The 25,964-nt window shown below is 39.3% G+C and overlaps 1 protein-coding gene across 1 annotated transcript in view; it reads left to right on the top strand.

Moving 5' to 3' along the window:
- The window catches only part of BTAF1 (B-TFIID TATA-box binding protein associated factor 1), a 41,724-nt gene extending 22,982 nt beyond the window's left edge, over positions 1 to 18,742 (top strand). Inside the window, exons 14-38 of the mRNA XM_026051230.1 lie at positions 991 to 1,111; positions 1,184 to 1,288; positions 1,485 to 1,634; positions 2,223 to 2,365; positions 2,531 to 2,705; positions 3,178 to 3,381; positions 4,413 to 4,839; positions 5,425 to 5,615; positions 6,131 to 6,284; positions 6,371 to 6,480; positions 7,317 to 7,518; positions 8,546 to 8,694; positions 10,979 to 11,131; positions 11,679 to 11,800; positions 11,891 to 12,058; positions 12,232 to 12,309; positions 12,390 to 12,519; positions 12,985 to 13,126; positions 13,303 to 13,433; positions 13,887 to 14,012; positions 14,575 to 14,727; positions 15,225 to 15,436; positions 16,172 to 16,331; positions 16,744 to 16,914; positions 17,201 to 18,742. Of these exons, the coding sequence (XP_025907015.1) occupies positions 991 to 1,111; positions 1,184 to 1,288; positions 1,485 to 1,634; positions 2,223 to 2,365; positions 2,531 to 2,705; positions 3,178 to 3,381; positions 4,413 to 4,839; positions 5,425 to 5,615; positions 6,131 to 6,284; positions 6,371 to 6,480; positions 7,317 to 7,518; positions 8,546 to 8,694; positions 10,979 to 11,131; positions 11,679 to 11,800; positions 11,891 to 12,058; positions 12,232 to 12,309; positions 12,390 to 12,519; positions 12,985 to 13,126; positions 13,303 to 13,433; positions 13,887 to 14,012; positions 14,575 to 14,727; positions 15,225 to 15,436; positions 16,172 to 16,331; positions 16,744 to 16,914; positions 17,201 to 17,347 (4,024 nt within the window). The 3' untranslated portion in view covers positions 17,348 to 18,742. The remainder of the gene's footprint in view (positions 1 to 990; positions 1,112 to 1,183; positions 1,289 to 1,484; positions 1,635 to 2,222; positions 2,366 to 2,530; positions 2,706 to 3,177; positions 3,382 to 4,412; positions 4,840 to 5,424; positions 5,616 to 6,130; positions 6,285 to 6,370; positions 6,481 to 7,316; positions 7,519 to 8,545; positions 8,695 to 10,978; positions 11,132 to 11,678; positions 11,801 to 11,890; positions 12,059 to 12,231; positions 12,310 to 12,389; positions 12,520 to 12,984; positions 13,127 to 13,302; positions 13,434 to 13,886; positions 14,013 to 14,574; positions 14,728 to 15,224; positions 15,437 to 16,171; positions 16,332 to 16,743; positions 16,915 to 17,200) is intronic.
- Positions 18,743 to 25,964: the final 7,222 nt, after the last annotated feature.

Here is a 25,964-nt window from a genome sequence, read left to right as displayed (position 1 = left end):
ATTGCTTTCAAGCCACAGGCCAAATAAGTGCTTGTTGCTTATCAACACTTTCATTTTATTCTAGCTCCTGCTCAGAGTGAAAGTTAAGACAATATTTTTGCTTCCACTGAGTTAGTAGTAGTCAATAAAATAAGCAAAAAGTAATAGGTATTGCTTATATGTGGCTTTGTGTTGGGGACAATATCCTTTACTGAAATGCCCAATTACATGGTAGTCCTGTCCACAGACTGTTTAATTTGTCCCCTACTTGAGTGGAGTTTGACAAGTGATGAAACTGCTCCCTTCAGAACGAATTGCCTGTACCTGTGGAAAACTGCTCCTGGAACAGTACCAAAGAAAGCTGCAGACTTAAAGTCAATAGTGCGGCCGGTCAGTCTGACTGATGAGGGTAAACAACAGATTGAATTAAGCTGACTTCTGATCCAACAAGAATGGGGGAAAGAGGGGGAGGAGGAAGAAATCTGTCAAAATTACTGGAATGTTCGCTGAGGAAACCAGAGGGAAGATATTTTCAAGCCTTCAGTATGTATGATAGGGAATTCTTTTTGCCCCTTTTTTTTAAGGCAAATCTTCCCTATTTATTCCTATTTTCAGTCCTTCTGTTGTAGCAGATAAAGCCTTAATTGCTCAGGGCAATAATTGTTAGCTTTTCAGAACTTATTTCAATTTGAAGACTATCTCAGTTTCCTCTTTACTTGGTGCTCTGTCAAACTAAAGGAATTACGTGCTAGAATGTTATTATATTTTTCATAATTTATGTGGTGAACTCAAAGTGTCTGTACCGAAGATAGGTGCGTTGTCTCTTCCTCTATTAAAAGAAGTTGTTCATGTATAAGTTCATGTACATTAGAACTTCATACCTGATTGAAAATCACCTAGTATAAGCAATGATGCTTTTAAGGAGACTTCCTTTTGAATAAGATTTTATAGCTGATGTTGGACCATTATGTTTTCTCCTTCTTGCTACCCCTGTGCCTCTTCATGTCCCAGTATCCAGCAGTCCCTCACAGTTTTGGTTCCACGTGTGTGGCCCTTCTTACATCACACAATATCTTCTGTGCGAAAAGCAGCGCTGGAAACATTATTCACTCTGCTGTCTACCCAAGACCAGGTAAGGAGTAGTTACTAGTGTTGTGTTATGATGTGTATAAGAATATTCTCAATTATTATATCCTTGTTTCAGAGCTTTTCAACCTGGCTAACTCCAATTCTGCAAGACATGCTGAGACACATTTTTCAGTTTTGTATCCTAGAAAGCAATCAAGAAATTCTGGATCTTATTCACAAGGTAATTTTTGGCTTATCACTTACATCTCTACCATTTTTGCATCCTTTTTTTAGTCTATTCATGTTTATTTTGTGGTCTGCCTATGAGATGCTTTTAGCATAAACTAGGAGGGAGTAGGATGGTTCATTTGATCACCATGTCTGTCCTGTTGTGTAAACCACAGACTTGCTATGGCTTCTAATACGTTTCTTCTCAGGTATGGCTGGAACTGTTAAACAAGGCCTCTGTGCAGTACGTGGTTGCAGCTGCTTGCCCATGGATGGGAGCCTGGCTCTGCTTAATGATGCAGCCTTCTCATTTGCCTATTGACTTAAACATGTTGTTAGAAGTGAAAACCAGATCAAAAGTAAGTGGAATATGACCTCCCAGACTCTTCTGGGGAAAGCAGGAACTGATTAACTATGCACTAATGTAGAAAGACTTCTTCTGAAGGGGTTTGAGAGGAGTGGTGTGGCTGCTTCTCAAGTGTGTGTGTGTGTGTGTGTGTGTGTGTGTGTGTATGTGAAGTCCATAGAAAACAGAAGTTTTGTTACCTTTATGGCAAGTTATTCAGGGGAATTCAGTTTTATATAGTGTGCTCCTTGTAGACCCTTTTACAAGTTGTCTAGGTGGTTGCTTAGCTACAGTAACTTCTGTTTAAAGAACAGTGTTAAATCTCACATCGTTTTATTTATGAGATGATGCTGAACTTTTGTCAGCTGCATGTTGAGGAAACAATTCAAGATTTAAGAACCACATCATATGTTTAATAGGACAATGGAGTAATATTAGAGGCTAGGTTATTTATAAAGGTTCACTACTTGTAAAAATCCATTAGCTAAGAAACAGTCTGCGTTCAGCCAATCTTTGCAGGGTTTGATGGCTACTTAAAATGTTATTGAATTTCTTTTCTTATAAACACATTCACTTTAAACCTCTAAAATCTATGCCGTAGGAGAAGGCAAGCACTAAGCTGCGTCAAGGTCAAACCCAGAACAAGGAAGTGATTCAGGAATATATTGCGGGAGCAGAGAGCATTGCAGAAGACTCAACAACCAGGGATTATGTTGTCATGCGAGCCCGGATGATGGCAGCAAAGTCAGTTTACTGGAAATTTGAAAAAAATATATTTAAAATAAATATGTTTACTGTTAAACTGTTTTTGCTAAAAATCTAATTATGGAGTTTTTTGGTATCTTTATTTTGAATCATTATCTATTGAGTAGTTGCAATGTTGGAGTAATAGTGTTCTCCTTTTGTCAGGTTGCTGGGAGCACTTTGCTGCTGTATTTGTGACCCAGGTGTAAATACTGTTACTCAAGAAATAAAGCCAGCTGAATCACTAGCTCAGCTACTGCTCTTCCATTTGAATTCTAAATCTGCCTTACAGAGGATTAGTGTTGCATTAGTAATCTGTGAGTGGGCAGCCTTGCAAAAGGTAGGATGCTTTTTTTGCAGCAAAAATAAATTTGACTTACTAACTTAATCCATACTTTGTCATCTGCTAGTTTAGATTGAAATACAATTTCATTAGAAAAGATAAAATGGTATTTATATATCAAAATAGAAAACTTAATGGTGATACAATGGAAGAACAAATTCCTGTTTACTAGCTGAAAGCCAGCTGTCAGAACTGCATTGTTAAATGTTCACATTTCTCTCTAAGATATATCTATTCAAGATGAATGTTGTACTTGTCTAAGACATTTCCTGTTTTTGTGGCTGTTTATCCTCTTGTTCACTATGACTGCTGGGGGTAGACGGAAGGTTTTGTTCAGACTATTCTTGATTGAAATTCATGGCCCTTCTAGAAACTGTTTCAGTTGCTAGAGCCCACTGTTGAACTGCAACGTGAACAACAGCAATGCTGTGATAACTAAGAAAAATCAATTGTGTGTCTTTCTGTTTAGGAGTGTAAAACTGTGGCCATTTGTGTGCAACCTCGTTTACTTGGAGTCCTTTCTGAGCACCTCTACTACGACGAAATTGCTGTTCCTTTTACACGAATGCAGAATGAATGTAAACAGCTCATCTCACTCTTTGCTGACGCACACATTGACATTGGGAACAGAGTAAACTCTAGTGTGTTTACGATAGACCAAGCGAATGAGCTGGTAAGTAGAGGCATGTCTACCCTTCTCTCAAGTCTTAAGTCTCACCTTGAGATACACCTTCAATACAATTATTTAAAAAAAACATTTTTTTTCCTCTAAAATATTGCTAGTCATATGGAATTTGGATCTCTGGGAAATGTAGTACTTCTGGTTTCCTGTGAGTTGTTCAGAACATTATCACTGATTCTTAGACAACCAAATTTTAATTCAGTAATGAATTAAGTATTGCAGATGGTAATTTACTCAATTTGTAAAGTCACCTGGTATCTGATGTCACAGTAATTTTGAGCTAAATTGGATTATTTGCTTGTAGCGTGTCACAAGGACAAATTCATTATCAAATCAGAGTTTGAAGGAAAAATTTGTGTGTGCAGGTTGCCGTGTTTGCTCTAATAGACTAGTACTGTATCTGTGCAGCTTGTAAGTTGGCTTCTGATAGTAGAAAGACTTGGCCTGAGCATTTAAACTAAAAGGTAAGTAAAAATTCACACTAATCTTCTCAAAAGTTGCCATCTTACCTGAGAACCCATGTATCCTGTTGTTGGAGTAAATTCAATGATTCCTGATACCATGTTGCTTTTGAACTGTTTTCTTTAACAGATTTGAGTAGCAGCAGTCCACCCGTTTTGGGGTGGAGGTAAGGAGAAGACTAGAGCAAGTTCTGCAGTTACTGTATTTTTGCGTGTGCAGGACCTTGCACATCCTTTCTATTCTGCTTGACTAGTAGAGTGTTTTTTAACTATCTGGTGCTTATCTGATAAACCAGCATATATGTGATTTTATTGTGTGGCTATAGGGCAAAATAAATCTCCTTTTAACACTTTGCAAGGCTGGGCTTGAAATGCTTGTGGTATGTCCCATTCTCCCATGGAACTGCAATACAAGATTCCAGAAACTGCGTTCCCATTACTTGCAGGGAAAAGATGGAAATACCTGGCGGAAGTGACTCATGTTCTGCTGTGCAAACTGCAGCGTCTAGAGGATATCTGGTTTTTACCATAAATGAAAGTCTTGTAACTTTCTTTTTTTAGGTTACTTCTGTTTTCAATGAAGTGACAACATCCTTTACTGTAAGCCCTAAAGTTCTGCAGCAGCTGGATAGCAAGCGACAGCAAGTGCAGATGACTGTTAATGAAACAAATCAAGAATGGCAAGTGTTGCATCTGCGAGTCCATACTTTTGCAGCATGTGCAGTTGTGAACTTGCAGCAACTTCCAGAAAAGTTAAATCCTGTTATAAAACCCTTAATGGAAGCTATTAAAAAAGAAGAGAATACGCTGGTACAAAACTATGTGGCTTCCTGTATAGCTAAGCTACTTCAGCAGTGCACCCTAAGGTGTCCCTGCCCCAACTCAAAAATTGTAAAAAATCTTTGTAACTCCCTCTGCGTGGATCCACATCTTACCCCATTAGCAGCATGTCCTGCACAGCCTCAGGGCGGACATGAAAATTCAAAAGGTATGTTGTTTTACTGTCAGACTTCTGAAAATATATCTGTGCTTGTCTCTGAACTGTTAAGTGAGTATTTGTATGAGTGTTGCTTTCGAAGTGTTTTATAATGTCTGTAATTGATTCTTTAGTATTGACTGTATTTTATTCAGGTACTTGTTGCTGCACACTGTGGAGCCTAATGGCTATCTTAAATGGAGAAATATTAACAAGTGCATTTTGAAAGATGCTGATGGCATCTGTATTTATTTTACTGCAGAAGTTTTGAACTTTTTTAAACAAATCGAAGTTCATTTCAATGTTTGAACATATGCTGTTTTCTGTAAAGCTTATGCAGGAGGGTATCATTTAACTAAAATTTTATTGTTTCCCCCTTAATTGGGATTCATGTGGTAATTTGCACGGTTATATCTTTTTTTTTTTGCCACACCTATAGTGTACTCTTAAGGTAACTCTGCTCTACCCTTGAGAACAATGACCACTTATCTACTGTTTGTAAAGCAAATTAAGATCTGCAAATGATTTGTAGGTGGCAGTGACTTCTCCTTACATCCTAAACTGTGCTGTTGATTGTCAACTTCTCTCTTCTCTCAGGGCCCAACTCTGATAAAGATGGGATGCACCATACAGTTACTAAGCACAGGGGAATAATTACACTGTACAGACACCAGAAAGCTGCTTTTGCCATCACAAGTCGACGAGGTCCTACTCCAAAAGCTCCAAAAGCCCCAATTGCAGATCTTCCTGCTGGCAGTACTGGGAGTATTCCCACTGAACTTGATGAGGTAAAGTTCCAAAGCTTACGTCAGTATTTTTGTTGTCTCTCTCCCATCTTTGTTGGTGTTCAAATTAATTGCAGTCGGCAACATTGCAGCTCTTCAGGATTTTTAAGAATTGCATTCAGATTAAATTCCATGAGGCAAGCAGCATAGGCTAGTTAATGATTACAACTTGTTTAGAATCTGCCAAGTGTCATTACAGAAAATGAAATACTTTTGCATTATTTATTTTACATTTAGTACAGGGTATGAATATTTCTGTATAAATCCATGTAAATGTTTACCCTCACTGTAAATTCCAGAGCCAGCTTCCAGTTTTGGGCTTAGGCAGTGTTCTTGGGGCTGACTTGTGACTACAAGAATGCTTGTTTCTGTAGATGACTTTTGATATAAATCTGACAGCACACCTACCAAATATTATAGGCTAGTGTTTAGAAACTTGCTGATGTTGTCTATTTGTTTAATAGATGAAACTTGTTTGAAAGCCTGTCTGATGTCACTACTCTGTTATTGAATTCTAGGCTCAGAAACCGTATGTTGTGCAGAGGAGAGGAGCTGAGTTTGCCTTATCAACTATAGCTAAACACTTTGGTGCTGAAATGGCAACAGGATTGCCACATCTCTGGGATGCTATGGTTGGTTCATTACGGAACAACATTCACATAAACAATTTTGGTAATTGCATTTCTGACTGAGCTGGGGCTTCGGAGGGCTAGTGGTATTATGTTTATCTTAAACTGAGTATATGTTTGTCCTAACAGATCGAAAGTCTTTACTGGAAAAAGGAGATGCTCCTGCCCAGGAGCTTGTGAATTCTTTGCAGGTGTTTGAAACAACAGCAGCTTCAATGGATTTTCAACTTCATCCTCTGGTAATCATAAACCAAAGCAGTTTTCTTACGAAATGCTTCAGTGTGTTCCCTGATTTTTAGATCTTTGAGGGCTAGGGGAGTGATGACTTTGCCTAACTTTGATCAAGCTTTACTTTCTTTTTACACTTGATAGACTGTCTGTGCTTCAAGACTTGTATCCTAGTTTTAACAGCTGAAAATGTAGCCTTTTTTTCTTCAGCAGTTCCTAGGTGTTTCAAAGCTATTACTTGCTGTGTCCTATGGATTCTTAAACTCTGTATTTGCTTATATGGGTTGTAGAGTAAGCCACGTGTAGCAGCAAGCTAACACCTGCAGTGTGGATGTAACTTAGTCTCATCCCACTTATCAGCCAGAGCTAATAAACTCCCAACATGGATAATTCCTCTGCCTGAACTTAAGTGAAAAGAGCCTAGGATAAACTTCATTACTGGAAGGAATTATTTTAAAGTATTTCATATTTGGGTTTAAGCAATTATGTCCTTATAAAAAAACCATTCTGAATACCTAGCACTTATGCAGTCTGAAATAATTATGGAGGATATGTTTGATTTGCATTTAAACTAAAACCTTAAGCATGTTATTACATGCTGAATTTTTGAGGAATGGAGGTATTGAGGAATCATTCTTGATCAAAGAATTAAGCATATCAGAAGCTTACAGTAACTTGTCTTTAATTCCGAAACATTTTTTTTCAGTCTTAAATAACTGTATCTTGTTCAGGAGATATTTTGTATTTCTTGGGAGACAATAGAAACTTAAACAATACTTCAAAATGATTCAGTAATTTGTTTATAGCAGATAATAACCATTTTTCCCTCCTACCCTCTTCTATTCAGTTAATTCAGCATTTGCCTCATCTTTACATGTGCCTTCAACATCCCAGCACTGCAGTGAGACACATGGCTGCTCGTTGTGTAGGTGTGATGAGCAAAATAGCTACCATGGAAACAATGAATATTTTCCTAGAAAAAGTTCTGCCATGGCTGGGAGCAATAGATGACAACACCAAGCAAGAGGGTGCAATTGAAGCCCTTGCATGTATCCTTTCTTGAGTCTTCACAAATGCAGAAACTTGTTTTCTTCTATATAACTTGGGGAAGAAGGGGGCTCCAGCTCGCAGAATAGCAGAAGTGTAAATAAAGCAAAATGTTGGGGGATTTTCCTCCTGTAAGCAAAGAATATAAAGAACTTTAATTTCCATTGCATCTCTTAGGTTTTGTTGGGGAGAATGCAGATTTTTTTTTCCACTTTGTACTCTATGAAAACAAGATAAAAATGAATTAAATTGAAAGCCACTAAAATTCAAAAACAACAAATATTTACTGTCACAAAAATGCACTAAGGTCAGTAATTAATGGGCTTCTCAAAGAAAGTGAATGTACTGTAGGAAAATAACTTTATATCATTACTGAAGCTAGCATAAACATTTTTCAGATGTGCAAACTTGGACTCCATTAGCACATAGACAGGGCATTCAATTCTAAGAAGTTTTTTCCTGTGAGTGGATTCATCTGGTCCTACCTCAGTTAGAGGCACTTGCTCCCTGTCTCCAGACAGGTGTGTTACTGAGGTGAATGGAAATGAAGTTATGGATTCTAATGTATTTCTGCCATGTAATTTAACTTTTTGTTGTTAAAATTATTTTTTACTCTTATGTTGGCAGTAAGTCTCGAACAGGTAAAGACTGGGCTGAGTGGGGGGAGCACCTGTATAGCCTTCTTAAGTCTTTGCGGTCAAAAATGGCAGCGATTAACTTGAGATTAAACTTGGAATCCTCAGACAGAAATGAAACAACTGAAAGGGAGAAAGTAAAGCAGGTGTGAGTGTTTTCAAACTGGAATTCACTCACCATAAATAAGCATTTCTGATAAAGGAAGCGGGGAGGACCATGCAACTGGGTAGGCAAAACTAACTTTTCCCATTGGTTTGGTAGTATAAATCTTGCTTATCTCAGTGTAATGCATTAATAGCTTAACTGGCCAATTTCACGCCCGATAGGTATATACCTATGTCAGACAATCCTGAACCAGTTAAACAAAAACTTCCTTAATAATAACTAATCCAGGTGTAATGGAACAGTTGGATGTTGGAATTGTTCCATATATCGTTCTTCTGGTGGTTCCCGTCTTGGGCAGGATGAGTGACCAGACCGACAGTGTGCGTTTCATGGCCACTCAGTGCTTTGCAACCCTGATTAGGCTAATGCCTCTTGAGGTAAGCTAATGTTGTGAGTGCAGTGAACCTGTGAACCCCTCTGTCCTCAATTTGGACAAAGCTGAAGTTTCTGTCTCTTAAACTGCCGAATAATTAACTCTTGTTTTGGTAGCTGTTTGGTCCATATCAGGTAACTGAAGACAGAACCTTTCTACTTAAAAGAAGGAAAATTGGGCCTTCTGTCAGTTTTCTAAATTAATGCTAGAATAAAGCTCTTATTCTAAACATAGTTTAATTCAATTGTGTATGTGAAGGTAGAACGTATAATCACTAGTTTGTGCTTAATGATGCTCTTGCCCAACCAGTGTCTTCCCTTAAAATTCTTAAGAGGTTGTGTGTGTGTGTGTTCTTCCTGAGTAAGCTTGTTGTGTGTCTGACCAGGAGAAATGCATGCAAATAAGTACACTTAAAAAGGAACTTAAAAGGAGATGGCAGTAATGGAAAAAGTGTTAAAATGAGTATGTTCTTACATAACATAATCCTGGCCCTTTGGAAAACTACAAAGCCTTTCATGCCTCTTACAGCTTGCATAATTCACACACTTTCTAGTCCTGCACTTCAAAGGGTACAAGGCTTGTGCGTAACCTGTTTTCACCAGTAGATGGTAATAGAAGACAGTTCCGAACTTCTTTGTGTGTTTTTAATGAAAAACTTTGGATTTAAGGGATTTAGCATCTCCTACCTCTGTTTTTATTTAGCATGACAGAGCTTTTGATAACTAGCAGCCTCCCTTAAACTGCTTTTTCTATGTGCTTGCACCATAAGTTACTGAAAGTGAAACACTGAATTTCTAAGTGAAATCTGCTAGTGCGATGCTATTCATTCTAATGCCATTCCTAACAGTGGCCTTTTTTTATGTGGAATCCTGTGGGATCCATGCAGTTTTAACTTTAAAGTACTCTGAATAGAAGAGAATCGGAGTATGAGACAACTACAAACCTAAACATACTTGGATATCTGTATGTTCTTATAGCTTAGTCCTCCTGACATTAGTATCAACAACGGCCTTAATACTAATGTCACTCTTGTTAGATTTATCTCTTGTCCTCAGAGCAGAGGATTCTGTTCCTGACTCCTACGCTGCCAGTGGAGATCGTTTCAGATGCACTGAGACAGCTTTATAGAGCACCATAGTAACCTTCAAATGCAAGAGAGACATTCAGCCTTCCTGAAATGCATTTGTCCTACAGTTTTAAAGTCCTTTCTCCTGCATGACTGGCACTCTTTCATACTGCACAGTACTCTCAGTTTAAGAAATATATAAATAAACTTGGAATGTTGCATGTAAATAAGGAGCTGACTGCCAGGAATTTTGTAGGCTTGGCATTGTTTCCTTGATGTAATCTTGTTGATTGCATTCCCCCCAAAAAAGTACTAGCGTGCGTGGGGGCATGCGTATTATAATCTGTAACTAGCTTAAGTACTTAAATAGCTTAATTTCTATAGGTTCCTTGTCATAACGGTGTGAGAAAGAAGGAACATATTTTCATTGTGTAAGGATACTAGTGTTATAAATGAGCCAGCAAAGTTTGTCTGATTACCTAATCCACTTCTATGGCTGTATTTCTGGAAGTATCTCTGTCACGTGGAGATCAGATCATATGGCTATCAGATTACACTGCCACGGTAGTGAGGCTGCGATCCCAAGGGTCACCTATGTCTAGCTTAACGTGAAGCATATATTGAGAGTATTATTTATCAAGACCCAATTCTGACAACTGCTATTGAAAAGCAGCTTCCACTTGGAGATCAGCATTTTCAAAAGATGCAAGTCTTGCATTTATCTACGTAAGTCATTGCATTATAATCTGGAACGAGTTGTAGATCAAGGTTTTTGGTGTTACAGCCTTGTGTCAAACAATGTTACGTACAGGCACTTAGCTTTATTGGGTTGTTGTATTTTGGATGCCCTCTTACTTATTTGACTTGTTTGTATGATACTTTTTTTTCCCCCCGGAGCTTTTCTAACAGTCTTTTCTAGCCAATTGGTGAGATTCTAAAGTGGAGCAGCTCCAGGATCTCCACTCTTGTATGCAAGCTTACAAAATTTTTCATTGTTTCCTTTGGGACAAAACGTGTTTTGTGCCTCATAAAACTCCAGAGAAATTGATCTTCAAGGAATCAAGCAAATATAACACAAAACTTTGTGCTATAGAATTGAAAAGATTGCAGATCCTTTCCATTTTTTTAAAAGGTCTAAGCTAGTGTTATGTTTTACTTAACACCGTTTGTGTGAGATTATAGTACTCTGGCCTCAGTTGCTTGTTCAAAAATATTACTCTAGGCTGGCATTCCCGATCCACCAAACATGTCTGAAGAATTAATCCGAATGAAAGCTAAAGAACGGCACTTCCTGGAGCAATTGCTGGATGGAAAAAAACTGGAAAACTACAAAATTCCAGTACCAATCAAAGCAGAGCTCAGAAAATATCAGCAGGTAACAACTTAGAATTCACTTTTCTTCTAGAAGAATAGCATAATCTGATAGAGTACTATGGAAGAGCAGAAGTTCATGTTTTCTCCTTTATCTGAAACAGTACATACTTATTCAAGGGAGTTAAGTAAGGAAACTACTGAATTCTTCAAAAAGAAAGGAAAACTTTTCATGTTGAATTCTCAGTTCTGCTGTTTTTTTCTCAAGGAAGGCCTAGTGGGCTGTGCTTTACTGAAGTTGATTGGGGCACCTCAGCTGAAGGGCCTGGTTTGGCTGTTGTGTTCGGCATTTGTTAGGGGTTCTCCATTTATCCCCCTCTGATTTGAGTGAGCGAGCTGGAGTGGAAGCATTTATGGAAGTCTCTTTATTATATATACTCAGGAGGAATAGTTATGTACACCTGTAACTGCATTTTTGGGAATGCTTTATGTGGAGAGTCTGAGGTGGCAGGAAACAAAGTCATAGTTTAGCAGTAATGGATTTGTGAGGGGAAGCTTAGCTAGGGAGGCCAGTTTGTAATTCCTATGAGAAACTTGCATTTCTCTTTCAGGATGGAGTAAACTGGTTGGCATTTCTCAATAAATACAAACTTCATGGAATTCTCTGTGATGACATGGGTTTAGGGAAAACTTTACAGTCCATATGTATTCTTGCAGGAGATCATTGCCTCAGGTAAGGTTAAATGAGTAACATTCTAGCTTCAGAGCTTGTAAAGATATGTTTTTGGAGAATAAAAACTAACATGCTGTAATATTCTTAAAGGGCTCAAGAATATGCAAGAACAAAACTGGTGGACAGTGTTCCTCTTCCCTCCTTGGTAGTATGCCCTCCCACACTTACAGGACACTGGGTGGATGAAGTGGGAAAATTTTGCTCAAAAGAGTATCTTAATCCTTTGCACTATACAGGACCTCCTACTGAAAGAGCAAGGTAATGCAGTTTGCATTTATAACTTGAAGTAAAATACCGCACAAAATAACTTTGCAGTTCATTTCCCTGCTGAAGCATAGTTTATGAGCACAGTAAAGCCTTGAAAGTTAGAAATAAAAACCTCCATGTAAGGAAGGCTTTAGTTATGTGTTTTATTCTTTTTTTTCCTTAAGATTGCAACACCAGGTGAAAAGACACAATCTTATAGTGGCTTCGTATGATGTTGTGAGAAATGACATTGACTTCTTCAAGTAAGAGTTTGGTCTGTTTTCTGAGGAGTTTCATAGTCTTTAGAATTTTTGATGCTATTTCAGTCTGTTCTTATTTCTAGAAATATTAAGTTTAACTACTGCATTCTTGATGAAGGCCACGTAATAAAAAATGGAAAAACAAAATTGTCAAAAGCAGTAAAACAGCTGACTGCCAATTACAGAATAATTCTTTCTGGAACACCAATACAGGTAAACTGCTGTCCTTGCTCATCTCTTTCCTCCCACCCCCTATTCTTTCCAAACAAGTTGGCCAAGTAGAAAATAAGCAAGAGAGGCTTCTTCAGTCAAGTTTACTGTCTTTGCCAGGATTGTCTTGTTAAGACTAAAGCTTGTAAAATTATTTCCTTTCTAAATACCCCAAACTTTTTTTTCCTTCCGATGTGTGCTTATATGTAGAGACATAAAAGCCTTGACAACAGATGCAGTAGAAAGTCCATTTATGTGTCACTGTACAGTTGGCTCTCCCTGTAACTTAGGGTGATGAAAGAGCCCCTAAGTTCCAAGTGTTCCAAACTTTATTGGTGTTTGTTTGTGGTGTTTTACAAGTTTGTGGTGTTTTACAGGCAGTGTTGAATATGTGTGGGAATGTCCTGATGATTTGGAACGATTCAGTAGTTTTGGAAATAATTTAACAAATGTTTCTTTTATGTTCAGAACAACGTCTTAGAGTTGTGGTCATTGTTTGACTTCCTTATGCCAGGATTTTTGGGTACAGAACGCCAATTTGCAGCTCGTTATGGCAAACCCATATTGGCAAGTAGAGATGCCCGAAGCTCTAGTCGTGAGCAAGAGGCTGGTAAGGATCAAGCTGTAAATCTTTGGTTTCTTGGCTTTCCTGCTAAATGAGAAATGCTAGTGAAAATAGTAGGCATGGTCAACATTAAGCATGTCAGGTGTTTTTTGTGCTGAATATTTCAAACTATTTCTAACTCTCCTTTCTGCAGCACTTACTGCCTCTGTTTCTTATGCTAGGTGTTCTTGCGATGGAAGCCCTGCACCGCCAAGTGCTGCCATTCCTGCTCAGGAGAATGAAAGAGGATGTCCTGCAAGATCTTCCACCCAAGATTATTCAAGACTATTACTGTATTCTCAGCCCTCTACAGGTATGAGTAAGAAGTGGCTGTTTTTTCAGCATAGTTGAGACCACAGAGGAGCCACTTGCAGCTGTTTATTCCAGGGTCAATTGGATGTCAGCCCTGACATTCTTTGGGACCTCACATTTTTATTTTGTTCTTCTAGTCATGTTCAAAACTAATTTCAGCATGGTAGTAATAGAATATTTCCTTGGCTTAATTTCTGACATGTTTCTATAAGAAGAATATCTAGTCATTTCAAATTGTTAAATACTTTACAAGTATTTTCTTTGTGAAAGCAAATAACTTGCAGTTGGTTCTACTGTTCAAGGTTGATCTTGTGCAACCTATAAAATAGTTTTCTTAATTTATGATGATCCATAACTTGAACTTGGCACTAAGTTTTAAAAATGTCTATTTCTCTTATCTTTCTTTTGGGGAAGAAAACAATACTGACTTGTTTATCTGGGGCCTAATCTACAGGTTCAGCTTTATGAAGATTTTGCCAAGTCTCGTGCCAAATGTGATATTGATGAAACAGTTTCATCAATTTCATTGACTGAAGAAACTGAAAAACCAAAACTGAAAGCTACAGGTCATGTATTTCAGGTACAGATTGGTTCAGTAACTGTCACTGCTTTGCTTGTTTATTTCTTATCAGTTTTTCTGAGTTTAACTAAAGCTGAAAACTATAAGAATTAGCCTCCTTTGTATGGTTATCTTTATTAAGTACAGCACTCAAATTAGAATGATTATCAAAAGTGCAAAACCTTGAAACTAGAGGGAAAATACTTCAATTACACTGCAAAATTAAGATACTGAAGGCAGTGTAAACAGAAGGATTTATGAAGGTGCATGGTTTTGTAAAATTTACAGTTTAAGTCTTGGTATTTGGAGGCAATAACTCTGAAGGGCTCTGCCCATCTCCTGTAGCAGGGACCAAGAGTATTACAGTCCTTACAGTCGCTGGCTTTCAGTTTGAAGTACTGTGGAGTTTTCCTTCTCTGTAATAAGGCATGACTATTCTTGGAAAAAAAAATGAAAGTCCATCTTGTGGAATGTGGCCAAGAGGCCTCTATACTTGGGATCACTTTTTTTTTTAAAGAATCCCTTTCTGTCACATATTGTTACTAATCATTTCTCTGAACTTCTTTTTCCAAATTGACTGAAGGCTCTGCAGTATTTACGGAAACTATGCAACCATCCAGCATTAGTGTTGACAACCCAGCATCCAGAATATAAAAGAATTACAGAGCAACTTGCATCTCATAACTCATCCCTTCGAGATATCCAGCATGCGCCTAAATTGTCTGCTTTAAAACAAGTGAGTAAACTTGCATGTTGGGCCCTAAGTCTAATAATGTCTGTGTCTCACCTGGTGTTACGATTTAAAAGGTTTTACTTAAAACTCCACCAGAACAGGCATATGTCTCTCTACTTAAAGGGATAGCGATGTTACGTAATTTTGCTGTCTTGTCAAAAACCCTTTTTTACTGTTAACTGTTTTTACTGTTTTTTTACTGTTACTTTTTACTCGAAAGGAAGACTTTTCTCCTGTTTATTACACAGTTTGTTAGCCTGATAAAGTTCGATTGCTCTACACGTTTCACCTGCAAGAGAATTTATATAACACAAAAAATTGCTATGAAACTTAAATTCTTTATAGTTTAGCAATGTAGTCAAACCTCCCACTATGCTTTTGGAGTGACCATCACTTACAGACTTTCCTCTGTAACTGAATGGCTTTTGATCCATCAGTGTCAATATGGCCATGAAAACTGTTGTTACTTGAATGTATTTTAATGCTTTTTAACTTTTAAGCTGCTGCTGGACTGTGGTCTGGGGAACGGTGGATCTTCAGAGAGTGGCACTGAAGCTGTTGTGGCCCAGCACAGGATCCTCATCTTCTGTCAGCTCAAGAGCATGCTGGATATAGTGGAGCACGACCTTCTCAAGCCTCACCTGCCCTCCGTCACCTATTTGCGACTAGATGGCAGCATACCTGCTGGCCAGAGGCACTCCATTGTGTCACGGTGAGCTGCGCCCTCCGTGACCTGTGTGGGGTGGGATTTATGCTGGAGATAGGGGAAAAAGAAAGAGTCTGGCTTGCACAGAGCTGACGTTCCCATCTACTGCTGGAGTCCAAATGCTCTGTTCATATTCCCGTGTAATCTTGCCCAAACTGAGTGATATCTCCCTGTCGGACTCTTGTAAGTACCTCTAGAATAGGAGAGGAAGGGGCTGATGGCACCTGGTTGGAATCCTTGGCAGATTTTACTATGGTCCTGCATGAGTTATGAAGCTAAAGTCTTGGCCTCCCAGGAAGGCAAAACTGAAGGCTGCACCACTGTGCCCTGTGTTGTAATTAACTGTCTGTGCTAAGAAAGAAATCTGAACCTCAGTCTTACTGGTTTACATGTGTTAATACAGGGAAAAAGTAAACATTGATTTTTGATTTCCATGACAAATGCTGGAAAACAGTATTAAGGAGATGCATAGCTTTGTTCACTTGTGACTAGGACTCATTTAACTTTGACACCAACTTGTAAAATTTCTATTGCATTTTTTCTTCTAGTGAACAGGAGTCTTAGAGGTGCTGCAAGCTGTTGTCACTTTAGGACTTAGTAATTACTAAACTAATGCTTTTATTACTAAACTAATACCTTTATTCCTCTTATATTGACTGCTGCTGACAGAGGAACTTCAGAGTAGTTTTGAGATTACAGTATTAAAAGAATTTTAACATGCTTCTATATTTTCAATTGCAGGTTTAATAATGACCCATCTATAGATGTTCTTCTGCTTACCACACATGTTGGTGGATTGGGACTTAATTTAACTGGGGCTGACACAGTAGTCTTTGTGGAACATGACTGGAACCCAATGAGAGACCTGCAAGCCATGGATCGGGCCCATCGGATTGGACAGGTGAAAATCTCTAAAACCTGGAAGTTGCCTTCTTTATTTCCTTACTTCCTTACTGGAAGGAGGAAGCCTCCTTCCTTGGACTTGGGTAAGGCTGTGTGATACATAATACAAGTGACCTCTGGTGGATTCCACCTCTACTTTTCATTCCTGCTAGTTATGTGTAGTTTGGGGTTTTGTCAGATGTTGAAGATGCTGGTATCTGTTTTCCTATTCTATCCCCAAACTTGGTGAGTTTGTGTCCCCCCCTTCTACCCATCACCTTTGTCCTGAGCTGCTGAGGAGAGGCAGAAGGAATAATCCTGCGGTGGAGAAAGATGCAACTTTGCAATCCACTAAGAACAATATAAAATGCTTTGCTAGCTTGAATATTGAATTTTTTTCTAAATATGTTACTACTCCTTTTTTCTTCCAGAAACGTGTTGTTAATGTATATCGTCTGATAACCAGGGGAACTCTGGAGGAGAAGATTATGGGTCTTCAGAAGTTCAAAATGAATATTGCAAATACAGTGATTAGCCAAGAAAATGCTAGCCTACAAAGCATGGGAACAGAACAGCTTCTTGATCTGTTCACTCTTGATAAGGTAAAGAACCATCTGTGCAAAAAAAAAAAAAATCTTCAGGGAAAAGCTTTGCTTTGAGATGTGAAACTTAATCAGATGAACACTTGAAGTGGAATGACGAACAATAGACAGCCCTGAGAAAAACAGAGGAAGGGAAGTGAAATTTTCCAAAATTAATCATCAGACTGAGAATTCTGTAGCAATGATGTGGTCATGACCAGTAAATATGCCTGAAAGTTCAATTAAGAGTGTGTGTATATGTATGCTGGGTGGTTCATTGTTTTGTGTTTTGTTCTTTTTTTTGAAGGATGGAAAAACTGAAAAAGCAGATACCTCTACCTCTTCTGGGAAAGCGTCGATGAAATCAGTACTCGAAAACCTTGGAGAACTATGGGATCAAGAACAGTATGACACTGAATACAGTCTTGAAAACTTTATGCATTCATTAAAGTAACCATCATAAATTCTTAATGCAAGTGCTGCTAGTTCACGTATTTTTCTGCTGATATTCAGCAAACTTCAAAGCATAGTGAACCTTTAGCTTAATGTGTAAATAGACTTAATTGAAAGAAGAATCTTCAAAAGACTGGCACTCAGGTGTCACCTGTTTCACTGGGGAGTTACTCTGTCTTAAACATTTGCACTGTATAAAAACTTTAAATGTAAACATTGTGAGGTGGTTTCAATTTTACTTGTTCTGAACAGCTGCAAATTCTTACTGGGTAGAGGAATAAAACAAGGCAGGTTTTTACATATGTTGACAAGTGTTACTTCTGTTTGAAACAAGCCCACCATTATTTCTTCCTGTATCTATAGAAGTTTTGTACAGATGTTTCAGTGAGTACTTCAGGTTGTCCAGTGTACATTTTTTCTTTTAAACACAACTTGCTTTTAAGATGTATTTAAAAAAAAAAAAAAACCTTTTCAGCTTAAATGTTCATTCAGATCATTTCAGGACTTGCATCACCAGAGGCAAAACCTTAGAAGCCTTGAGAAATGTTGACCAATTAAATGGCACTAGGTAGGTGTACCCACCTTTGTATATTTAATATAAGTACCTTATGCTCTTCAGACTTTTGACATCATCTTGAGAGAACAGTTGACTTGAACTTTTTAACATAATGGGTTCTACAAAATACAGGTAATGGCCTATTTGAGGCCATTTTTGCATCCTGCTAACAGGGGTGTACTTTTTTTAATTTATCTATAAGGCTAAAATGTAGCCACTTTGAGAGATGCATGTATTCAGTATGTTTCAATTCTATATATTTTTTTGTAACTAAAAGAAATTAGAGACAGACATTTTCCAGAAGTAGATTTTACACTGTCTAGGATTCTAAAATCCGTGCTAAAGTGACTGTTTACCAGACTAATGCATGATTTAAAACTTCTTAAAGGAATGGGGAGGATTTTTTTCTTTAGGAAAACATATACATAGAAATACCTACATTCAGTTTGAGGGAATTCACTAGTTGAAATCATGTAACAGAGGTAGTAAAGGACTTTATAGCAGTGAGTGAAAATAATATGGCTGTATATTAAGCAGCTTTTTATAAACGGGAGGCAGTAGTAAAAGTGTGTTCTAGAGGTGCATATGTACCAGTATATGCACTTTTATAAATATTAAATTATAGATAACTTACAGTGGTTGTCTGAATACATAGAATATATGTATAAATATAAAATCTAAGGTTTGTAGCCTGCTGTGTGCTTAAGCATCAGAGCTTAAAAACCACCAGAGACCTCAACTATGTAAAATAAGATTGTTTTAAAACAAAAATATATATGAATCAAGACTGTTCTGCAGCATTGGAGATGAACTCATGTCACATTTCAGTAGTTATGAACTGCCATATTGTAACTAAATTAGCATTCCATGAAAATAAACAGAACTGGGAATATATAACTTGTATGTTGTGTATGTCCATGTCAGCTTTTATGTAAGGAACACTTTTATCCCCTGGAGCTGAACAGGCGAAGGACTAATGTTTAAGGGAATTACAGCTGGGTTGTTGACACTTCATGACTTCAACTGCATGTCCCCTGCACCCTTCATGCACAGAGTACTCCTGTAGTACTTTCAACTCTGATAATCCAAGGGGGAAGATGCACGATGGGTCTTGTAGAGAAATTGTGTGTGGATAGTGGGTAATTTAAGATAACTTGCTGCAGTGATTTGGTAGCTGTGCCCAGAAATAAGAGCTCTATTCAAATAGCTTAGTAATAAAGCACTGTGTATGTTTTTTTCTAGAGTTCTGTTTGCAATAATAGAAAAACATTGTGTCCTGCAATGCTTCTGTTGGAAAAGAAATATACAGCTAAGGAGCAGCTTCATAGAACTGCTTTAAACTAGTTAGTTACTGCCCTAAGGTTGCTATGCAACTGTAATGCTCTTAGTGATGGCTTTCCTAGATATGACATCAAAAGGACTCCTGCACCTGGTAAGTGCCAGGGAAGCAGGGAAAACAGAATAATTTTAGATGAACATACACATCAAACACATAATTAGATGAACATAATGATTTTAAGTATTTTGTGAATTAATGCTGTCAAAATAGAAACAAGCAGGAAGCATTACAGCACTAAGTCTGTCTGTATGACACTTAGATAACCTCTCAGTCAAATCTGAAGGTGCTTGTGCTTTCTAAGCAAGCAGATGATTTACCTTGGTCTGACCTGCAGGGCTCCAGCCTCATTCCTTTACAGGGAAGCTGAAGGGAGCTCTGCTCCCTCGGTCTGCCCAGTGAGGGCTCAAGCACAGCCCAGCACCAGGGTCTCAGCATCAGGTGTGTAGCTCCTACACTACTGCAGTGTACAGTGTTTGCTGATGAAAACACAGCTGAAACCTCAACTCAACTGCACTTTCCATCATGTTGCAGCTCCCAAAGCCTCCTGTGCACAGACTGGCAAAGTCTGGCAAAGGGAGGCAGCTGTCACTGAAGTGTTTCTAGTCCATTGTGTTTGGTAGTGGCATCAGAAGACCACTACCAGCCACCACAGCTGGGCCTCCACACACTGAGCTGGCTCTAGATCCACAGTGTGCTTGTTTATGAAAACTGAGCCACATTTTAGGCAAGAGGCACATTACCTTCAAACATCACCTCAGCAAGCAGCTGCTTCCTTGCTGTTATAATTCTGTGTACTCCTCTTACCTTGTTCTTTCTTCAGCTGATGAAAGGTCTGCTCTGAGCACAACTCCTGAAGGAACTTTGTGTATTCCCCTGCTCCTCCCCCCCCAAAAAAATCAATTTGAAATAGTTCATAAGAGTTTTTGCTTCTGAAAGCAACAGTAGAGATGTTATTTTATGAGCAGTGGTTTAGCAAGAAGTAGCATAAGATGCTTATCATGCTAAGCTCTTATCTTCATTAAGATGTTCTCCAGCTCCATTAAACCCAACCTAGAACTATTTACTGGGTTGCAAGGCTCTTTCCACACCAAAGCTTTCTTCAGGAGGCTCATGCCATCTCCATGGGACATGTTCCAAGTGTTTTATGTTGTTGTGGGAAGCATCTTTCTTGACCCCTTGTACGCACAATACTGTGCAAGACTGCCACTTCGGTGATTTAATCCCCTAGCTCTCAAAGAAAGGATGTGCTAGTTAAGATAAATGTTTAAGATGGAGCTATGATTCCATGTTGAGTTAAGTAGAATCATGCTTTTGGGTCTAACTTGGGAATGGCTAATGCCAAATTATCAGCATTAGGGATAAAAGACATTTCTTTCCCTCCAAGTGTTCCACAGATTATTCATCTTTACAGGAAGATCTCAATTCAAGCATAAGTTGACCAATTTTAATAAATGGTGGAAAACTTCTTGGAGGAAAATACTTTCACATATATAGGATTTTTATTAACCTGGACAAAAATGGCAAATTCTGCAGTATTAAATAGAGCTGGGCTAAATATAGTTTTGGCAGTGGAGGAGATTGCAAGCCTTTAAATACCACAGCAGTAACTGGCTTGGCAGCACTTATAAGTTCCTCTGTAATCAAAAGCTTGGAAGCTCCAGGATTTTTCTTTGGTCTAAGGCAAGTATGGAGATAGTTTATAGTAAAAATTAATTCAGCTTTTAAATCACGTTTAAGTAAGTTACTTCAAGGGCAGCTTGCTGCATATAAGCAAGGTTGTAGAGATGATTGATCTAGATTCTTCAAAGTTTCCCTAATAAGAGACTTGACCTTTGGATTTGTGTCAGAAAACATATCAGTTGGCTCTTACAGTGTAGTGACTTCACTAGTTCTTTAACGTTCTCCCTCCTATAGATCAGGAGTTATCTGTTCACTTATGCAGTATATGTGTAAGGCTGACTCACTGTTCAGGGATCAGGCTTTGGTTGATGCTTTGGCAGCCAAAAGCAGAGGCAAACCTGGCCAAAGCAGGGGAGTCTGCCCAACAAAGGAGAATTCCATCAGTGCAAGGCTGTGATGAAGCCGTCTCCTCCAGGCTGATGACAGCACTCGGCAGGGATTTGGAGCCTGCCTCTGAGGGGGAATCTGTTTCTTCTTAGCACAGTATGTGTGTATAGAAGAGCTTTTTGTTGCTAGCTAGGAAGGGAATTTGGGGGTGAGGGTGTTCAATATGACAGCACATTTCCAGAAGCAATACTATGACTGGCTCCCATGCATCTTCTTTTTTTGAGTCAACAAGACCTACACTGAAGTAGGTCTTGTTTATATATATTTTTAAATGTTCCTCCCTCAATAGCATCATGAAATGGGGAAGCATCTTCCTTTCTGTACCACTCTCCCTTTTCTTTATTATTTAGCATTCAATCAGCACTTGGTTACCCCTTAACTCCTAAAGACTAGCGACTGTAAGGGCCCAAAACAATCAAAATCTTAATAGATTCCTGTGATTTCTTTTTTCTTCAATAAAGCTTTTGTCTTCTAAGGAAAAAAAAAAAGGCTACTCACATCAGCTCTATCAACTGGCTGAACTACTAAGATCAGTTTTTCTGATCGTAGCCTTACTTCCAATAGAAGTAAGGAATAGCTAAAAATGCCAACCAAGTGAAGCTACATGATATTAGGGAACTCAAACATAGATTTACAAACTTTGCTCTGTTATCTTTCCTTTCTCCCCACACACCTTAGGAAAGCCATATGCTCCAATCATGGCAACTTGAGAAACAGGCCTAACCTCAAAGAAGAGAGTATTATTCTCTCTACTCAAGAATATTAGAGACTCCACTAGTTTTGGTCACTTTGTATCACAGAAATTCTCATTTATTTCCTTGTATTCTCTTTCATGTGTGACTGTCTCACTAGGCAGGGTGCCTTGCAAAATCCAGTACTAATTTTATAAGTGTAATTTCACAATCCATGCAATAGGATAGACAGTGGGAATACCCAGTTCCCTCACCCCAAACACATTTATCTCTTTATCGATTGTGAGCTGTAAATCAAGCAAAGATGGACTGCCTGCGCTATTCAACAGACCATTAGCGGGCCATTCTCTTAGTGTTCCGTCACTTGGATAGATCACAAAGCTAAATGCTGCCTATCTGCCATTAATTTAGCAAGTAACCAAAAAACATGCACTTTTACAAGCCAAGTAAAATTCAGATCATGGTTTGCTGAGGACAAAGAGGAGAATATTCCTGCATACTACAGGAATCCTACATATTATTTATCACTCCGTTTCCTTTTCTAAATGGGGGAAGGAAATATACACAGAGAGTAGCCACTTGAAGCCCACAAATTCAGACGCATGCCTGAAAACTGCAGGCAGAGGCAGGAAGGCTCTGCCAGCAGGAGAGAGGCAGGGCACCGTGCTGGCTGCTGCCCAAGGGCTGTCCCGGCAGCCCCGCAAACTGCGCTAACCTGCAGTTCAGGGACAGGCTGAGTATCTAGTGACAGTAGCTGCGCTATGGGAACACGCCAGCAATGCCGCCTTGCTTAGGCCAAGTCCACGCTGCTCAGATTTCCCATATGTCAGTAATTACATTTCATAGCTTACACAGGCTGGTTCTGATACTCCTTGGAGAAAATAGGTCTACTTATCAGTACATGAGCAGAAAGTAAATTGACTGTTTAGTTGTGGTACTTTTTTTTTCCCCCTAAGGATTCTGTATGTTATTTCTCTATGAATAAATATTTTCCTGTTCAGATGCACATTTCTGTATTCTGACCCTATTTGGGATTACTCATGCTGTGTTTGGGGCAATTTCCTTATCACAGCCTGGCATCCTACAAATGAAGAATTCAAATTGAAATCTGTAACATTAAGCCATGGAAAGAGTTAATGCATTTGTTCAAATGTAACTATTTCCACAAGCTAGCAAATGGAGCTTAAAAAAAAAAAAAACAGTTGAATTGTGTGTGATCTCTTTGTCAGAGCAGAAGACCATTAAAAAGAATCCATTTCTCCCCAGATTTTGACCTATTTCAGGTAGAAGGAGCAGAACGGACTCTCTGCTACCAAAAGAAGTATGGCTTTAGGAAGAAGCCAACCTGTGTTCTCATCTATCCCTCTCCATGGCCAACGTCTGCACTTCGCCCAAATTAGGAAACAACTTCTGTGATCCTTGGTGCCTCCGTGCCCAAGTGTCATCACTCACCACAGACAGCGAAGCAAGCTGGTTGCCCTCGCTAAGACACCCAAGCGCTAATTCCTGGCCGTTGGGGAGCTCTGGCTTCCTACATGAGCACAGACCAAGTCCTTAAATGTCCGTAAAGGAAACGCATTTGTAGGAGACTGCACAACGCACCCCACCCAAACCAACGGTCCATCCCTGTCTCCCGGCACGTGCCCATGCTCAGGGTTAACTCAGTTTTTGCCCACGCCGGCATCCCATCAGTGCCGTTATCAGCTCCCTGGTGGCAACGAGGCCAACCTCAGCGCTGAGGCGGTTCCTGTGCTGCCCTTATCAGCACAGCTGCACGGTGCGATCGGTGTTGCAGGCTCCTCGCAGCCGTCATTAATTCTTGCTTGGCAGTCGTTAATTATTGCTCATAAAACGCAGACCGATGCGTTCCCACACACGCTCAAGGCGGGCTCAGCCTGTGGATCCTTCTAGAAGCTGCGGTGCCACCCCTGCCTGTGTCAGGGAGGGGAAGGTTGGAGGCCCCTGCAAAGGAAAAATATTTCCTCTGGCCCTGGGAAACACGTGGCCATCTCCAACCCTAGCTGTGGCAATGCTGCTTTGGGGCTTCCAAAATCTGTAAGTATGGAGAGGTGCTGGGACAGGATGGTGCCATTGCCGCCTCAGTCACCCTGAGGCTGGCACGGAGATCCTTTGGGCAGCTGCTGGCGACGCCCTGGGTGCTCCCAAAGTGTCTGTAGGGTGGCACAGTTATTTTAACATCCATTTTGTTGCTGGTTATTCTTTGAAAATGAGGCTGGGCCTGGATTTGAGGCCGAGCGGTGAGCTTGTAGCCGCCATTTGCGTGCGTTCAGCGGCTCAAGGCCTGTGCGGGCCTCCAGGTCCCCAGAGGCTTCCCCTGCTTTTCCTGAGCCTGCACCATCACGTCACGCACCACCGTGGATGTGTACCCAGGCATAAATGGCTTGTGCAATTATCGGATGTCTTGATCAGCTTTGCTTTGGCATTTAATCAGCTACAAAAGCTATTTATTGCCTCATAAACTCCTCTGCAGCAAACATTATCCTTTAATTAATCCCTGAAAATTATTAGGGTGGATGTGTGTGGTGTAACCTGTTTTTATCACCGTACGATTAAGCTTAGGAGAGTTTGTTGCAGTTTTCCCTTTCGTTTTGTTTTTAGGCAGTTGTCAGCCAGCCCAGTTGGAGAGCTTGCTGGGACAGGTAGCAGCATGGAGCAGATAACAAATACCAGCAAAATCACCGAGCTGCGAGGAGCTCTCACACCCGGGAAGCTTGGGAGATGTGTATAAGTTGAGCAATAATTTAACTCGCATTAAAATGGGGAAGGTTGTCTGAACAGTAAGTGGCTTCAGGACTAAACGATGTCACAGGCTGATTAAAAGATTGGAGACAGCTGCTAATTAGGAGCATTTGAAGCCAAGGACATAAGAACAAAAGATCTCCCACATAGCAAAAGGATTCAGGTGTGTAGCTCTGTGTGTCATAACTTTGGGTTTTTAGTCGCCATTAAACAAGTTAATGTGTCATTAAACAAGCACCTGAGAACCATCAAGATGTGTCTATAAATACAACATCAACTACCGTAGTTTTTATAGCAGGGATACAAGTTGTTTGTTTAATATATAACATGGACACCAAGTTTTGTTATTACCATATACCTCAACTTCTTCCTCCCGTAGAATCAGAAGTCAGTTTTAAAATAGCACAGTTCACAAAATAACAGAGAATAAGCATCACATTTTTTTAAAAAAAAAGTCAATATAAGAAGTAGAAACATAGCAGGAAATTCAGTGATCTTGTGTAAACTTTATGATTCCAGCAGAAAGCTTTACTGTGGGAAAAAAAGCAGAAGCAACTTCCGAGATATATGAAAAGTGGCATTGCTGAATCCTGCCTTGCTGCTTCCTGGGTGGCTGATTAAAATCCTCATGGAAACTGCAGCCATTGCTTGATTGGGAACGTGATATCTAGATATAAGGTATTTTCATATATTTAGCCAAGTTAATTACTGAGCCGCAAAAAGCTGTTGCTATCACATCCTTGGCCCGTTCTCTGCAGACCTCCACCAAACATTTCATCAACAATGAAACGTATTCTAGGAAGTACTCACTGATGCAGAGAGTGTGGGTAAGGTGGTATAGATTTGAGAGAGCACATGAAATACAGGAACAGAGATTGCTTTAAAGTAGTTGCAACAAATTTTCCCCTCAGCAACTGAAGCTTTAAAAGCAAATTCTGAAAGAAAAAAACAAATACCTCTCATGCTTTGGAAATGGGAAGAGAAAAGTGAAAAGAGATGTTGCCTCCCATGGCTTTTACTGCTTCTTATTTTAGTCATTGCTGGAGAAAAATCAACCTTGCTCTAATGACACAGCTGCTAAGGAATTTACATCTCCTGTGGCAGGTGTTAATCATGGTGAGACTAAAGAGCAGTTCCACTTCAGTGACTCTTTCTGTGTGTTAGTAGGTGGCAGCACAGTCAGGGCTTAAATTGTAGGAGATTA

This window comes from Nothoprocta perdicaria, unplaced genomic scaffold (genome assembly GCF_003342845.1).
Source record: "Nothoprocta perdicaria isolate Ctin4 unplaced genomic scaffold, notPer1 scaffold_111, whole genome shotgun sequence".
Lineage (NCBI taxonomy): Eukaryota > Metazoa > Chordata > Aves > Tinamiformes > Tinamidae > Nothoprocta > Nothoprocta perdicaria.
The sequence above is the reverse complement of the archived record's forward strand: the minus strand, read 5'-3'. Positions and strand labels throughout refer to the sequence as shown.